This window comes from Mercenaria mercenaria, chromosome 9 (assembly GCF_021730395.1).
Source record: "Mercenaria mercenaria strain notata chromosome 9, MADL_Memer_1, whole genome shotgun sequence".
Taxonomy (NCBI): Eukaryota; Metazoa; Mollusca; class Bivalvia; order Venerida; family Veneridae; genus Mercenaria; species Mercenaria mercenaria.
This window is the reverse complement of record NC_069369.1, coordinates 6227326-6245128: the sequence shown is the minus strand read 5'-3', so window position 1 is coordinate 6245128 and position 17803 is coordinate 6227326. Positions and strand designations below refer to the sequence as shown.

The window sequence follows — 17803 nt, the reverse complement described above, 5'->3', positions numbered from 1 at the left end:
AGCGTCAGATCGAATACAGGTCTATGATTTGTTTTCAGAATAATGAATATACAAACACATTTAGTTTGTCGTAAACGTTGTCGTAAATCGTCACGTTAGTTTCCGGTTGGACATGCGCACATACAAATATAAAGGTAACCTACCTCCTTAAATGTTTAAATATTACTGTAGTGTGTTATCAAAACTATGTAATGGCTTTTATACTACAACGTTCAGTATCTGATAAAGCCCGCACGCTTAGCTTGATAGGGAGAGCGCAAATCTGTGGATCGCGGTGACATTATTATACCAGATTTATATAGCGCCCTTTCCATGATAAACACGTTCAAATGCGCTTTACATATACTGTAGCCACACAGGGCGCGAAATCATCCTCTACTAGTACAGACACAGAGCGATCTGACCAGAGGGACAGAGTGAGATAAAGCCCCCAGAACAGACAGAGAGAACTTTTCAGATATTGACGTGTCTGGCTAACTTAGCCTAGCTCTTTTCGAATAGACAGTCTGGTTCTTTAACGTGCCCGGTGTATAGCACCGATACACGCGAAGCTGTCTTTCCTGGGAAGAACCAGTACAGGCCTCTAGTTAGGTGGGAGACATTCAAGAGAATCTCAAAAATTTCCAGTGCCAGGACCGGGATTCGAACCCTGGACTTCTGGATTGACAGTCAAGCGTGTTACCACTAGACCACCAGCCCACCTATAATGTCATGAGTTCGATCTCTTGGCGAGGCGTATTTCCTCAGTGACAATTTGATAACAGACATTCTATCAGGAGTGATTTCATACTCCACCTCTGAATCATGTGGAGAAGCTGCAGTTACTTGAGGAGAATACACTTGTTAGATACTGTTGAAAAAATGGCGTCGTTAAACCCAAAACAAAGAAACATATGATAATAGCTTCTGTTTTCTTACTTAAACATAATGGGACGCTTACCTGGACGGCTGTATACATTCGGTCTCTCTGGTATCCGCTGATCATTTACAACTTATCTTAAAAATGGTATTTTGCTCAAATCAGAAACATTATGTGAAGAAATGGAATATTTACTGCTTGAAACTTTTTACGCCAGAGTTTTCAAAGTTATTTCCGAAGGTACATTTTTTGTATTTGTAATGGAATACAAGGTTCTTTTATATTTACCATAGTTGCCAAGTTGCATGTCCTAAAGTACTTTGAGGAAACGTTTCCTTTTCAAAATGATTACTATACTAACTATGATTTTTCCAGTTTGCATGGGTCTCAACTGCTTTGATGTAGAATGAACTGAGCTCTGTTAACGCGCTGATAATTTGTTTTCCTATTTACTAATATAAAGTTATTTTAAAAGGTGAAGATTGGAAACAAAGAGTTTGCTTGGGGTGAACTGAAGATTAACTCATTCTGGACAAATACAGAATTTATTGGCATTGCTGCCGGAGCAGGCGTGTTCCTGATTGCCATCATTGTTATCGTAATATGCATTGTCAGGTGCCGCAACAGAACACAAGACCATCCAGATGATGGTATCCCGCTTGAAATTAGTAAGTACTGTATTAAAAAGACAAGTCCACGATGAAACTACCCTGCTTGCTTAAGGAAATACAAGATACAAATTTTATTTAAAGTCGGTGTTACATATATAGACACATTAGTCATGTATAGCTATTGACCACGCCATGTACCCGGATAATCTTAACTCTGTTCAGCGACCCTAACTCAGTGCCAACATGGCGGATGTATAGCCGATACAACTTTGTTTTCTGTGTAATTACGATGTATAAAGGAATTTTCTGTTGTTATATCTATCTCCATTGATCAAGTATATATTTATTTCAAAATGTATCATGTGAAATATATCAATCCTTGTGTTTTCAGGTGGAAAAACGACGAACAAGGCAACTTTTTCAATGAAAACTTTTACAAAAAATCTTTAAAAATACTTCTATGCTTTTGATGCCTCGACTATTTTGTTGTTTGAAAGCAAAGATATACTGCTTTATAGGCCCGTTTACACTATGTTGTTAACCCACTACATGTTGACACAATACATGTTCAAATGTACTGACAGCGAGAAAAGGGATAAAAACCTAACTTTGATTTGATAAAAACTGAACTCAGTTTACATGAGGAATGGATAAAAACCTAACTTACACGAAATTGCGTGACGGATAAACACCTAACTGACTAGTATTCTATATATATGAATGAGTTGACATGTACATGGTCTGATTATTGTAAACATTACTTTATAAGCGGTATTGTCTTCAAACTTTGTCATTAATTTTACAAGATGTTATGCCCACTACAGTCAAATATTTTTTCATAATTTTAATATTATGCAAATAGCAATGTTTGGGAAAATCTGGATAAACCAGCAAAAATAACTCAAATATAAAAGTCAAAATTATTATATTTATATAAGAAATTATTTAATACCACCGATGTTCGAAGTTCTGTAGTCCCAAACCCTCTCTCCCTCCATCTCTCTCTCTCTCTCACACACACACACACACACACTTTTCTTCCCTATTTACCGTCTGAAAAATATCATATTTAATAATTAATCATAAATCTTATCCAGTTTAAACAATATCAAAAATATTCCATTAGCACCTCTACAAAAATCTCTTACACTATACGATATACAAGATTTGAAACAAACACAATTCTTCTGAAACAGCGTGTGTGTGTGTGTGAGACAATAAAATAGAAAAGCATATCACAGTAACTGTGGTAAAAAATAAGCTGTTGAAGTATTTGCCTTTTAACGTTTATAAAAGTCTGACGCGTACGCAGTGTTCGGGATCTTTTGGGGTCATGCCCGAAACACTGCCCACGCAATGGTGCAAAGCCAGATGAATTCAGAGAAAGACTCTTAAAACTTTCCGACTTATTTTAGTCATACTTGCGATCTCTGTGTACTTTTGATTTTAATTTGGCTGACTACTGGCTCAAATATTTCCTTTGACAGTGACTTATTGTCTCAGCAGTTGGAATTCTACTTACATAATTCTTTTTTAAAGTTGTTTACGTTTCTGATGTTTTGAAATGTCCTTTTAGTTCTCTGTGTGTAACCCTTGTTTTCCTTTTTTAGTTTTAGTTACAGACTGCTATATGATGATGATGCAAATATTTTTCTTCAGCTACTTTAAATAGTTCTTATGTTCCCTTTAGCATGTATATGATTTCTTCTTTTATGTTGTTTTTTTTTAATGCATGTTGTAAAATGTGACTCTTCTTATTTGTGTGTAGTGTCAGCTAATCTCTTTTATGTTGCTTTAAATGTGCTTAATCTGTATGTGGTAAATTACTTTTTCCTTTTACTTGCAAGTACCTATGTGCTATTTTGTTTTAATGCGCTGTAACATGTATGTGATAATTTGTGATTTGTTTCTTATCTACTTGGAGCCAGATGCTTTATTTGCTTTAATGTGCTTTAACATATTTGCATTTTATTACAGCTGTTTTACTTATATGTTGAGCTTATTTACATGTGTTTGTCGGAAAATAGCTTTAAGCTAGTGTTATATGTTTATACTTATCCGACGTTAAATAAATCTTCTTGTATCTAAATCTTCTCTGATATTTTATCATAGTCACCGAGTTACAGTGTGCGCGAGACCTAGTCAAAGAACCCATTATCTTTATCACCTCCATACACTTGAAGCAACACACAATCTAAATGATATTTTATGTTTTCTCTATTTTATACCTGAAAAAGTATGCTTGTCCGCGGACACACAGAATGAAAAATGCACTTGTCCGCCGGCAAAAAATCACGAGTCGGATAAGTTGGACTATGAATCCCACATCCCTGCAGGGGTGGGTAGATCAAGAACTTCGAGCATCAATAGTCCATAAAAAAGCACAGACGAACAACCGTTTTCGTTGGTTAGGTGTTTTATCCATTCTAAGTTTGTACTTATCCAGCGCTGTTTTCTATACCAGTTAGGAATTATCCCCAATTTAACCTACCTCATAATCAATACAAATTTTAAGCTATAAAAATCAATTTCAAACTTGATACTGTTATACATTGTCAAAGAGATATTTATGGAACTAATACATTTAATAAGTAAGGTCTTACTGCAATTTCTGGTACTTTAAAACAGTTAGAAACATAAAACATGTTCATTTTGAAGACTTTTTTGAGTACATTTTAATGAATTCCAGCCACATAATGTGACATTTCGATTAAAATATTTAGTACACCAAACATGTTATCAATATAGGATATTATGACTATCAAAAGTTTTAGGCTAACATTGCATACTCACATAAACACATGAAAAAAGACAAGGAAATTAACTACATACATCGTCTTTCTGTCAGCCATGTTGGCACTGAGTTAGGGTCGCTGAACAGAGTTAAGATTATCCGGGTACATGGCGTGTTGACCGACAAGTGGGTCTTCCTTGGTATCTGTCCATGCCTGAATGACCTTCCAGAGGAAGCATAATTATGTTCTACCTAAACTGGTGTCGTTGTGACTTAAACCACATAACTATTCACAATACAATTGATGCCGCCTATATTATATTGGAAGCTACAACCTTATAGATATCAGATGTTTTTCACTTAAACTTACTCGTTTTAACAAGATGAAAAAAAGTATTTACGTTGAATAATTCTTTAATCACTCGTTAAAAAAGTCTTGCCGATGCTATGCATAATTTGTGTGTCATATAAATATGCATGCCTATAGCATGAATATCTCATTTCTTCCCTAGCTCCATCAAATACTACCAAAAGGGTTCCAAATAATTACACTAGTAAGTACTGTATCATAGACATACCAACGTTGAAACTATGCTGCTTGCTTTATATGGAAAAACAAGATACAATATACAAGATACAAATTTTATTTAAAGTCAAATTTTTATTACAAATGTGTGTCATTAGAAAAAAACAACATGGAAAACATTTTAGCGTTACATTGTAAAATAAATTATTTAGATTTTTCAATTTCCTGTATTTATGAACCTAATAGAGATGACCCAGACTTTTATACTCAGCTAAAACAGAGTATTTCAAATTATACATAGTTGCATCATTGAGAGAGATTTAATCTTGTTTTAAATCCGGAAAAAAGATTGTTTTAATTTATGATCCACATGCAAGACTTAAAGTTTTAGAGATGTTATTTGAGTGTGATTTAGGTGACTGCTGGAGAGATCAACATATAAAATTACAGCAGTTCACTTAGTTTAAAAAAATAAATCTTGTAAAGAAGACAAGCTTAGATTTCTTTCTAGAAAGTAATGACCTTTTATTTGATATAGTAGATACAAATATTTATCCAGTCCAGGCTGTAGGACAGATGACTGTTTGATTAGTATGTCAATTGAACTGAACAAATTTGTTAAAGGTAAATCTTACTGGAAGTTTGACAATTTTTTACTCAAGATTTTGAATATGTGACAGAAATTAAACAAGTTATCAAACAAGTTAGCTCACAGTATGCTAGTGAACACAATTAAATAAAGAACCATTGGAGAATTTTCCAGACCATGATATTCAGTTCAGTTCACAATAAACTTATTCTTTGAAACAGTTACATTTTTTTTTCATTTAATCATTTTAGTTGTTTATTTCATAGCAGTAACACATGACAATCATTTTTAATGAATCAAATCTACCAACTTATATACAATTTGTATGAAATACTTGAAATGATCCAACAGCACCATAAGGAACACAGCATTTAAATTCTTCAGTATTTTTGTATCTGTCTATGTCTCCAGTGCTTGATATTGTTCATGTATTATACATGTAGTTTATCACTGCTGCATTTTATGAACAAGAGCTGCTCAAAGATTTGAGGGTTTAATCTGCTTTACAGTATTTACCTAGGTAATCTATAGTTAAATACGTACATGACATTATTGGATTTCAGGAAACAAAAATTGACGATACTGACAATATTTCTGTACCCGGATTTTCTGTGTTTTTACACAATAGAAAGAAACTGTCCAGGTATAAATCTGGCGGAATCGTCTTATTTGTGAAAAACGAGTACGCACCTTTTGTAGTTGTAGATCATGTAAGATCTAGCAATCTGGTATTGTTCTTTAAAAGTTCTCATCTATGTTTTGGTGAATCAGACATCAAATGCGGAGTTATATATATTCCGCCATACGGATCAAGATATGCTAATGAAGATCCATACACTGAGTTACAAAATGAATTGTTTAGATATTGTTTAAATGCTGAAAATATATTGTTGTTTGGAGATTACAACTCTAGATGTAGCGATAGACAAGATTCCGTAACAGTTGACAGTTTTTTATCTAATCTTGCGGAATTTGATGAATTGTACTTTGAAGAGACAGTTATTTTTAAAAATTTTGAATTATTTCATATCCCTTTAAATAGAAAATCAGCCGATACCTCATTAAATGGCTATGGGTATCAAATGTTAGTTTTTTGTAAAGATAATAATTTGTTTATTTTAAACGGCAGAGTAGAGCCAGACTCACCCAATCCTAAAACTACATGTAGAAAATGCAAGTGTTGTTGATTATTTTTTATCAACTTCTCATGTCTTTAAGCATATTCAGGAATTGGAGGTTTTTGATTTCTGTGATTTATTTTTCTGATGTCCATTGCACAATAGCAGTATCATTAAAATGTAAAGATGACGTAGATAGTCATGTAACAAATGTAAATAACAATCCTAATGATATAAGTATGGAACCTGTTACAAAACTATGGAACTTTGATAAATCTGAGTTATTTATTGAAAATTTAGATATCTTAAAAATTGCTGAAATAGAAATTCGGATAGAAAATTTGGCATATAATAGTATTATTTCTACAGATGACTTAAATGATATTGTTACAGAAATAAGGAAAATCTTTGATAACAGTTCTAGACAGTCATTTGGAACATTGACTGTCAGGAAAAATAAGCCAAATAAAATTAAAAATGTAATTAATACTAATCCTTGGTTTGATGCTTCATGTAGAAATGCTAGAAATGTTTATCACAAAACTAGAAAAGCGTATAATATGTATAAAACGGAATATTATAGAAAGCTTCTTAAAACAGTCAGTAAAAAATCTAAAAAAATCGATACATTACGCAAAACATCTTTATACCCATGAAAGAATGGAAAATCTAAAGGCATTAAAATCTGGCAATCCGAAACTTTATTGGAAAATTATAAATCCTAAAGTTCAGGTAGCAAAAACAAGTGCAAGTCTAAATGCCTTTTTCGAGTTTTGTAGTAATTTGAATACAGAGGACTCTGTCAACGAAACAGATGGTCCGTTTATTACTGAACAAAATGACATTTTAACAGAAGAGATTAATTCGGCAATTACTGAAACTGAAATATTAAAAGCTATTAAATCTCTTAAAAATAGCAAAGATCCAGGTATTGACAATATTGTAAATGAACAGATCAAAGCATCTTCTAATATTATGCTTCCAATATATTGTAAATTGTTTAATCTTGTATTTGATACTGGAGTAATTCCAGAATCTTGGACTATTGGTATAGTTAAACCAATATATAAAAATAAAGGTGACCCTTGCTTACCTGGAAATTATAGGCCTATATCACTTTTGAGTTGTTTTGGAAAACTATTCACATGTATCTTGAATAATAGATTAAATTCATATGCTGAAAGTGTACGAATAATAACATCTTCACAGGCAGGTTTTAGAAAGTCTCACTCAACTTGTGATAATTTATTTATACTGAAGAGCTTGATAGATATTGTACAGTCTAGTAAAAAGAAACTGTATTGTTGTTTTGTAGATTTCAAACAGGCATTTGACTCTGTTTGGAGAAATGGCTTGTGGTATAAACTGCAACGGGAAAAGATAAATAAATGGAAAATGTTTTAATGTCATACATAACTTATATAGTAATATTAAGTCCAAGGTGGTAACCAGTGAAGGCTGTACAAACTTTTTCAATTGTAATGTCGGTGTGAGACAAGGCGAAAATTTGTCACCATTTTTATTTAGTATATTCTTAAATGCCTTAGAAAAATTTCTATGTGAAAGAAATGTTGAGGGATTTAGCAAAACTTTAAATGCCGAAACTTTGCATATATACTTGAAATTATTGATTCTTTTATATGCAGATGATACTGTGATATTTGCGGAATCTGAAAACGATTTACAAAATGCCTTAAATGTTTTTAAATCATATTGTGACCAGTGGAAATTGAAAATTAATGTTGACAAAACAAAAATACTTATTTTTGGTAAAGGTAGAACCAGACGAAATTTGAATTTTTATATTGGAAACAGTCAGGTAGAAATCGTCAAGGATTACAAGTACCTTGGCATTTATTTTATCAAGGGTGGATCTTTTCTTACAATAAAGAAATATATAGACCAGGGAAATAAAGCGTTGTTTTCTTTTTCGAAAAAAAATAAACCCCTTAATCTGTCATATGAACTGCAAATAGATCTCTTTAATAAGATGGTAAAACCGGTATTACTGTATGATTGTGAAATTTGGGGTTTTGGAAATGTTAATTGTATTGAAAAAGGTTCAGTTGAAATTTTACAAATATATTTTTAAGCTTAAGAAGTCAACACCGTCATATATGATATATGGTGAACTTGGTATCTTTCCAGTATGTATTGATATCTATAGAAGAGTTATGTCGTTTTGAGCAAAACTTATTAAATGTTCTAATGAAAATACTGAAAAATTATCTTGTAAAGTTTACAGAATGATATATGAAATGAATATTTCAGGTACTGTCAGGTCCCAGTGGATCGACAATATTAAATATTTATTATGTTCATCCGGATTTCCGGGTGTATGGTATAGTCAGAGTTTTTTAAAGACAATTTTATACAGAAATGGAATTCTGATATACAGATTACACCAAGCACTAATATTTACAAAGCTATTAAAACTAATTTTCATAGAAGCGCTTACATCAATCTTTTGTCATCTTAACGTAGTCTATCGATTATGCGGTTTTTTTTTACTAGAAACCATAGGTTACCTGTGGAAATGGGAAGATGGCAGGGAATACCATCTTCTGAAAGAAAATGTACTTTTTGTAATAATGATGTAGGAGATGATTTTTTATTGCCAAAAATTTGTTAATGAAAGAAAAAAGTATTTGAAACGCTATTTCTATGTTAATCCGAACTTCTTCAAATTGGAAGAATTGTTTTCGAGCACAAATATAACTGTACTGAACAAATTAAGTATATTTGTCGATGTAATTATTAAGAACTTTTACGCTAATATATTTATTGGAACATTGGTAGAACACATACATTATCACCAATTGATAGGCTTTGTAGTATCGCATACATTTATCAGACTGCTATATATATTATGTTTGTCGTTCTCCATTGAACTGCAATTTGTTAATATGATATGCCGCCATTATCCACTGTATAACTATGAAAATGATGCTTATGTTGTTTACTTGATGTAAACCTAAGTTGGAAAATAAAGTTTGGAATGATAACGGCATACTGTTAATTGATAAAAAGGTGTCAAAAGATAATAGTAGATTCTGTTTGATATTTTGGTTGACAAAACTAATTATGTCACACTTTAATTGTTATTATGATTTTGGGCTTTGGATCTGTCCCAGATTATAAATGTATAGTTCAATGCATTAATTTGCGTTAGATACACTGTGAATGTTATTGAAAATTTAATTGGTTACAAACAAATAGTGCTAGTGTTTTAATTAAAATTGTATGTTCAAAAATGTTTCATAACTAGATAGCCCATGATTTATGATTTAAATTTTATCAGTATTTAGGCAGAATATTGTGCATACCTGAACATTTGGATTGAGTTTTATGTCCTTCAGATTGAGGTTTATGTCAGTTTTTGCCACTGACCGTTCCAAGGCGGTGCCCCACTGTGTTCCTTTGTTTGTTCGTTTTGTCCTTGTATGTTGACTTTGTGTGCGCGCGTGTGTGTATGCTTATTGTTCGTCTTGTCCTTATGTGTTGGCTTTGAGTGTGTGTGTGTTGTTCGTTTTGAAGCTTTGAGTGTGTGTGTGTGTGTGTGTGTGTGTGTGTGGTGCACGCGTTTGCGTGCTGGGGGGTTCGTTTTGAAGAGGTTGCGCTTTTGGTGCGTGGCATTCCCTGTTTGATATTTTTCTTTGTTTTTATGGTATATCTCTGGATCTGATCTTGTTCACACCAAGTTAACTTGAACCTGGGATTTCCAGTGATGCAGAAAATAATGCCTAAGTAATGCTAAGCATTAGCATTACTAACTTTGGCATTAAATTAGCATTATTTCTAATGCTAGAATTGTGGCATTAATCATTACTTGGCATTATTTGAAAAAAATAATGCATTATTAATGCATTAGCATTAGCATTACTACAACCCTGATTCATATAAGTATATTTTAGTAAGGTCAATGAACTACTCTTTTGAAAATGAAGAATTATCAATAACACAAAAGCAAGGAGTAATTACATGCATTTCAAAAGGTATTAAAGATAAATTATTGCTGAAAAACTGGAGACCTATTTAATTGTTAAATGTTGTATACAAAATAGCCTCATCTAGTATAGCCAATAGAATGAAAAAAAGTTCTTGATATAGTGATAAGTTAAAAAATAAAGTAGTAATTTTTGAAAGGGAGATTTATTGGTAATAACATTAAGACTAATCTATGGTGTAATGAGCTGCACACAAGAACTAAATATCCCAGGAATGCTACTTAAGGTTGTTTAATGTACTAAGATGCTTTAATTTTGGTGGTGGTTTTCTAAATTGGATTCAAGTCTTTTGCAAAAATTTATTCAGTCTTGTGTAACTGTAAATGGTCATCTAGCTGAATGGTTCTATGTACATCGTGGCTGTCGCCAAGGCGATCCATTGTCTCCTTATCTATTCATCCTCTGTGCTGAAATACTTTCTCTTTTGATAAATAAAAGGTATTAAAATATTCAATCAGTTTTTTTACTGTCACAATATGCAGACGACACCACAGTTTTGCTAGATGGTTCAGCAAAGTCAGTGAGAAATACTGTAAACATGTTAAAGATCTATGCAGAAATTTCAGGCCTTCATGTAAATGTAGATAAAACAAAATTGGATTGGTGCTTTAAGGATCAGTAATCACTGTATTTGTTCAGATTTGTCTCTTCAGTGGGAAAGTACCTTTAAGTTGTTGGGAGTAAATTTTACAACAGACTTAGAAGATATTGTACAACTAAATTTTGGCCCAAAAATTGAGGAAATTAAAAATTTGGTCTAAAAGGATTTTAACTCCTATTGGAAAAAATGATGTTTTGAAAACATTAGCACTACCAAAAATTAATCATCTTTTTGCTAGTCTTCCTATCCCGTCGCGTGAAATAATAAAGGAAATAGTGGATGTGTTCTTTAGGTTTTTGTGGAATAATAGCCCAGATGAAGTAAAACGAGATACAGTAAAGCAAGACTTTAAGGGGGATTAAGAGTAATTGACATTGAAAAATTCATAATGGCCATGAAATGTTCATGGTTTAGAAGGTATTTGAAAAGTAACTCCTCTTATTATGATCTAGTAAGTAGTATATACTCATGGATTAACTCTATTGAAAAATATGGAATACATTTTTACAAAAGAAAGTATCAGAAGTTAAAAACCCATTTTGGAAAGATGTGTTCTCAGGAATACACCAATTACTTTTTCTAAATACTCCAGCAAGTTGAATTTTTTTTTTCAGAGCCCGTTTTTAGTAGTCATAAATTTCATACAGGCAGAAAACTATTTAGAAATTTCATTTGTAAACGTGTTTTTAGTAAATGACTTTATGGGCAAAGATGGAAATCTGCTATGAAATAACTTTTTGCTTTATAATAATATTGTTACTGCAATCCGAGCTTATTTACAAACTTTTCATGTTTCACGTAAAGCAAAGACGGAAGACATCCCATTACAAACTCCTTTGTCTAAAATTATTCTGAAACAAAAACAGGGATGTAGGTTTATGTACGATATATATTGTAACGAAACACAAACCAATATCTCAGCAAAAATGGATAAATGAGATAAATCCTGTTAACTTTGATTGGCAAAAGATGTACAGTTTACCTTTTAAAGTTACAACAGATTCAAAACTACTGTAGTTACAGTACAGAATCAATCTCAGAAGTTTAGGAACAAATCATCTTTTTTACAAAATGGGTATTGTTAATGATAACTAACGCTCCTTTTGTCATAGAGCTACAGAAACTATTTTACATCTTTTTTATGAGTGTCCATTTATAGCTACGTTCTGGTTAAATGTTATAAATTGGATTCAAAGCAAGTGTTCATCAATTACAATAGGTGCAAACTGGGCACATACCGACATCTTATTTGGTAATTGATTATTTCCAGTACTTAACACTATCCTAATTTCATGTAAATCATATATTTATCGTGTAAAATGAAAAATGCTTTGCCAAACATAGAAGGACTGAAACTTATTTAAAGTAAATAAGTACAATGCAGTTAAAACTTTAAAGTTACAGAATTTCGAAAGTCAATGGAGAGACCACTTCCCTTGATAAGTTTTTTTAAAGAAATTCTCTTTTTATGCTACCTTTTATACTTTATATATCATAATATTGAAAGTCAAAGCGCTATCAAGTTAAAAGTAGGTTGAAGCCCACTCCCTCCAAAAACACCCGGTCACACAGGTTGAAAACTCATGCACTGAACCCTCTTGCCTTTGTTTTCCCTGGAGTACTTCTATAGTATAGTATTCAAACTATTACAGTAGCAACTGACAACTTTGGTCTTACAAGCCAGACTTTGTACTGTTTTTCTCTATAACTCTGAAAACAGTTCTATAGTCCTGATCATGTTCAGTGTACTTTAAAGTCATTTACTTATTCCTCAATACATAGTTTTAGAATGAAATTTGTTTAATCTGAAAAGGCCCAGCCAAGCTGTTATCACTTGTATCAATAATAAGAAAGATTATTATAAACGGAAATTAAAATTTTAAAAGAATGGTAATAACTAAATATGTTTATATAAATATTTTAACCTATCATCTGCTTTTTCTTGTGATCTAAAGCAGTCTTAGAAAGGGAAACAACTCAGCCAGAAAGTCTGTATCATTAACTACAGCTTTTATCTTGCTTTTTCTTGTTTACAAGCTAGAAAGTCGTTAATATTAACTACAGCTTTTATCTACCTTCAAATATTTGCTGGCAATAGGAATATATGAGTATTATTATTGTTATTCATTGACTGTGGTCACCATGTAATATGTACAATTGGCTGTTCGTTATTTAACGTATCATCATCATGTGGTTAACTCTTTACTGATTTATTCATGATATATGTGAACTTATAAAATGAAGTCTCTAGAAATGAAATATAAATTACAAAAAAAAAAAAGTTACATAATATAGACTACAATAGCCATGTATAGCTATTGACCGACAAACGGGTCTTCTATGGTATCTGTCCATGGTATCTGTCCATGTCTGAATGACCTTCCAGAGGAAGCAACGATTTGACCTAAACTAGTGTCGTTGTGACTTAAACCATATAAATATTCACAGTACAGTTGAGTCTGTCTGTATTAAATTGGCAGCCACAATCTTATAGACATCAGATATTTTTCTCATAAACATATTCGTTCTAACAAGATGAAAACAAATATTTACTTTGAATAACTCGTTAATCATAACTCGTTAATCACACTCGTTAAAAAGTCTTGCCGATGCTATGCATAATTTGTGTGTGTTATAAATATGCATGCCTATAATTTGTGTATCTCATTTTTCTCTAGCTCCATCACATACTACCAAAGGGGTTGAAAATGAATACACTAGAATAAATCCTGTGGCATTTATTCAACCTCAGCAGACTCTGGTGAGAACCAGGACGCCAAAAGAAATTGCTGATGCGTTTTGTAAGCGTCTGAGAAGTAACGTTGGAAAAGTCGTGAAAACCTCTCTTATTGAGAGGTGTAATATAGAACCTGGAAAAATTTGTACAAACAAAGGTAATCAAAAGAAAGTATAATTTACTCAAAGTCTTTTATGCCAACATTTACATTTGAAAGATATAACCAGTTATTACACAGCATATTTGTATACATGAAATAATCTATTATCTCAGTTACTACTAAATGGATTTGATTCAAACTTAAAATATATGTATCACCTTATCACCCACATCATGTGACACAAGGTGCATAACTCTGACACCAACTTTTCATGAATTATGCCCCTTTTATTTAGAATATAAGGTTAATTTTGATGCATTTTCACTAAATCTCAGTTATTACTAAATGGATTTGATTCAAACTTAAAATAGATGTTCTACCTTATCACCCACATCATATGACACAAGATGTATCACTCTGACACCAATTTGTCATGAATTATATTCCCTTTTAATTAGAATTTAAGGTAAATTTTGATGCATTTCTCTATATCTCAGCTATTACTAAATGGAATTGAGTCAAACTTAAAATAGATGTTCCTGCTTATCACCCCCATCTTGTGACAGAAGGTGCATAACTCTGACACCAACTTTTCATGAATTATGCCCCCTTTTACTTAGAATTTAAGGTAAATTTTCATGTATTTTCACCATATCTCAAGTATTACTAAATGGAATTGATTCAGACTTAAAATAGATGTTCCACCTCATCACCCACATCATGTGACACAAGATACGTAACTCTGACACCAATTTCCTTCATGAATTATGCCCCCTTTTACTTTGAATTTAAGGCTAATTTTGATGCATTTCACTATATATCAGTCTGATTGGCTTAGAGCCAAAGGGAAGTAACCTTTTTTAACTTTTATACTGAGTTACTTCCCTGAAATTCCAAGAATTAGTCTATTTTTAGAAATTCTATTTTTAGATTTTCAATATTTTAGGTATTTTTCTATTATTAGTCCTGTGTAAAAAGTAAAAACATTTTTCTGTGGAAGCATGTGTCAGTAAGACACTTTTTTGTATTCATTTTTAGTGTGTCTCTTATATTAGAGATTTTTATATTTACCTCATCCCCCATACTGGGCATATATACTAGTATTACTTATATGTGTCGAGGAAGCCCAGGATGAAATACTCCAAAGACGAGTAAAATTTTGTTTTAAGGTATTGGACCCCTAATAGTAATGTTTAAAAAATAGCATTTGCTTGGTATATTCTTAAAGTTGACCATGTTTCGCACTGTGTTGCAAATTTTAAACAACTTTTACAGTGCCGTTTTCAGCTCACCTGAGCACTCGTGCTCAAAGGTGAGCTTTTGTGATCGCCCTGTGTCCGTCATTCGTCGTCGTCCGTCGTCAATCGTCCGTTGTCGTCATCGTCGTCAACAATTTGACTGTTAACACTCTAGAGGTCACAAATTTGAGCCAATCTTAATGAAACTTGGTCAGAATGTTACCCTCAATGAAATCTTTATTATTTACCAGATTTTTATAGCGCTCTTTTTATCTATAAAATAAACGTTCAAAAGCGCTGTACAAACTACATATCACAGAATGATATGGACATACAATACAACACAAAATATATATCAGCAATAAAAGGTATTTAGCCTGAATCAGGTTTTACTCTACATTTTAATTGTACTAGATATTTTAAAGAACAATTAACAATAGGAAATGATTTCCATTGCAAAGCTTGTTTTCCAGTGCAAAGTGAGTTTCAATAGACCTTGAAGAAAAAGTGTGTTTTCAATGATCGTTTGAAAGCATCCAAGCTTTTAGCGTCTCTAATGGTAGCCGGAAGAGCATTCCATAACTTCGGTGCAGCTGATGAAAAACTACGATCACCGTACTTCACAGTTTTGCTTTTTGGAACAACTAGTTGTTTTGAGTTGTTCTTGGATCTCAAATTTCTTGCTAGCTGATAGAGTTCAAGCAAGTCTTTAACATAGATCGGTGATTGGTCATGCAGTGCTTTGTATGTGTGAACTAGAATCTTAAAGTCCACTCTATGAGTAACTGGTATCCAATGCAGTTCTTTTAATACCGGCGTAATGTGATCATAACGCGATATTCTCGTTATAATTCGAGCTGCAGTGTTCTGAAGACTTTGAAGTCTATTCAGCAAGACTTTCGGAACACCATATAAGAGCGCATTGCAATAATCAAGGCGTGAAGTGACGAGTGAATTTACTAGAGATTTTGTAGCATCTATATTTAGATATTTCCTGATGTGACCTATTTGACGTAGCTGTCCGTACCCTGATCTGCAAACTGAGTTAATATGTTTTTCCATGCTCATTTTGGAGTCTAGAAAAGCACCAAGATTCCTTACACATTTAGATGGTTTAATGTTCTCTTCTTCAATTTTCACATTAACCGATTCAATATGTTTTTCGTTTCTTTGAGAGGTAAATACAATGTCTCAGTTTTATCGGCATTGATTTTCAAACATGTTGCTGTTCATCCAGATACGATTTCTGCGGACAGTTTTCAACACAGCGTAAAGATGCTTTTGAGAGACCGGATTTGTTGGTTTGAAAGATAAATAAAGCTGCCCATCGTCGGCGTAAAATATGATTTAGTCATTTTCTTGCATATTGTACCAACTGGTTTAGTGTACATTGTGAAACATTTGGTCCGAGAACGACCCTGTGGGACAGTATGTCATTTGCACTGGTTTTGACAATTCACTATCTATGGTCACTGTTTGGTAGCGTTCGCTCAGATATGAAGTTATCCATTCAAGTGGTTTCCCTGCGATACCAATGTGGTCATGAATCGGTGCAATAGTGTTTGTGGTCGATGGTATCGAAGCAGCCGAAGGTCAAGCATCACTAACATTGTTACATCATTTGATCAAGGGAGTTGAGAATGTCATTTTGAACCTTCAGTAATGCAGTCTCAGTGGAGTGAAATTTTCTGTATGCAGACTGGTGTTCTTCGTGGAGACTGTTCAAAGACAAGTGGCTTTCCAAACGGGCATCGACTACCTTTTCAAGTATTTTAGACACGTACGGTAAATTAGATACATGTCTGTAGTTCTTCAGAACATTTGCATCTAGATCTGACTTTTTGATGAGTGGTCTGATCAACGAACTTTTGAAGTATTTCGGTACATATTCTTTCTCCAAAGAATAATTGATTATTTTAGTGAGAAATGGTAGCAGTTCTTCTAAGCATTCCTTTAAAAGCCATGTTGGAAGTGGATCTAGCTCACACGATTTACTTGCAGATTTTGAAATAACATTTTGACTTCATCCTGTGAGACTGGAGTGATTCAACAAGTTTATCTATTTGCGTGTTCGAAATTTCCTCGGTGGTAACACCGGTTTGTAATTCTGTTTCTGACCTAATTTTATTTCTTATTCCATCAATTTTATATAAAGTTTGCGCTAGTTCTTTGGAAGAGGAAGATGTTGGCAGCACGGCCTCCTCGACTCTACCAAGAAGATTCTTTGTCACTTTGAATAAAGTTTTCTGATCTCGTCCGCAGGACTCTATCTTTTCAGAATAGAAATTTACACGTGTTTGTTTCAGCAATTTATTCACAGAAGCACAGTAATTTCTGTATATCCAATGATCCACTGTCAGATTTGTTTTTCTCAATTTGCGTTCAAGTTTTCGTTTCAAATGTTTGGCTTCGTGTAGTTCTTCATTATACCATGGACAAGTCTGTCTATAAGCACTATTGTTTTAGTAAGCCAAGGGGTATGCTGTCAACGAGTGATATCAAACTGTTGTTTACTGACTCCACGTGCTTGTCAACATCAGAAATTAACGTGTTCGTGTCAAGAATCTCCAAAGATTTTATTTCGTTTTTAAATGATTCAATGTCAATTGATCTCAACTTTCGAAAGGTCACAGTTTTCTTTATTGGAGCAGGCTTTTCTGCTTGAATATGAAATACCACAGCG

The 17803-nt window shown here is 32.9% G+C and overlaps 1 protein-coding gene across 2 annotated transcripts in view; it reads left to right on the top strand.

Moving 5' to 3' along the window:
• Positions 1-17803, top strand: part of LOC128559386 (tyrosine-protein kinase TXK-like) — a 34933-nt gene that overhangs the window by 2799 nt on the left and 14331 nt on the right. Inside the window, exons 2-4 of one of the 2 annotated variants that reach the window (XM_053550750.1) lie at positions 1335-1527; positions 4717-4758; positions 13724-13939. In XM_053550750.1, the coding sequence (XP_053406725.1) occupies positions 1335-1527; positions 4717-4758; positions 13724-13939 (451 nt within the window). The remainder of the gene's footprint in view (positions 1-1334; positions 1528-4716; positions 4759-13723; positions 13940-17803) is intronic. The other variant, XM_053550751.1, reaches the window with a different exon arrangement.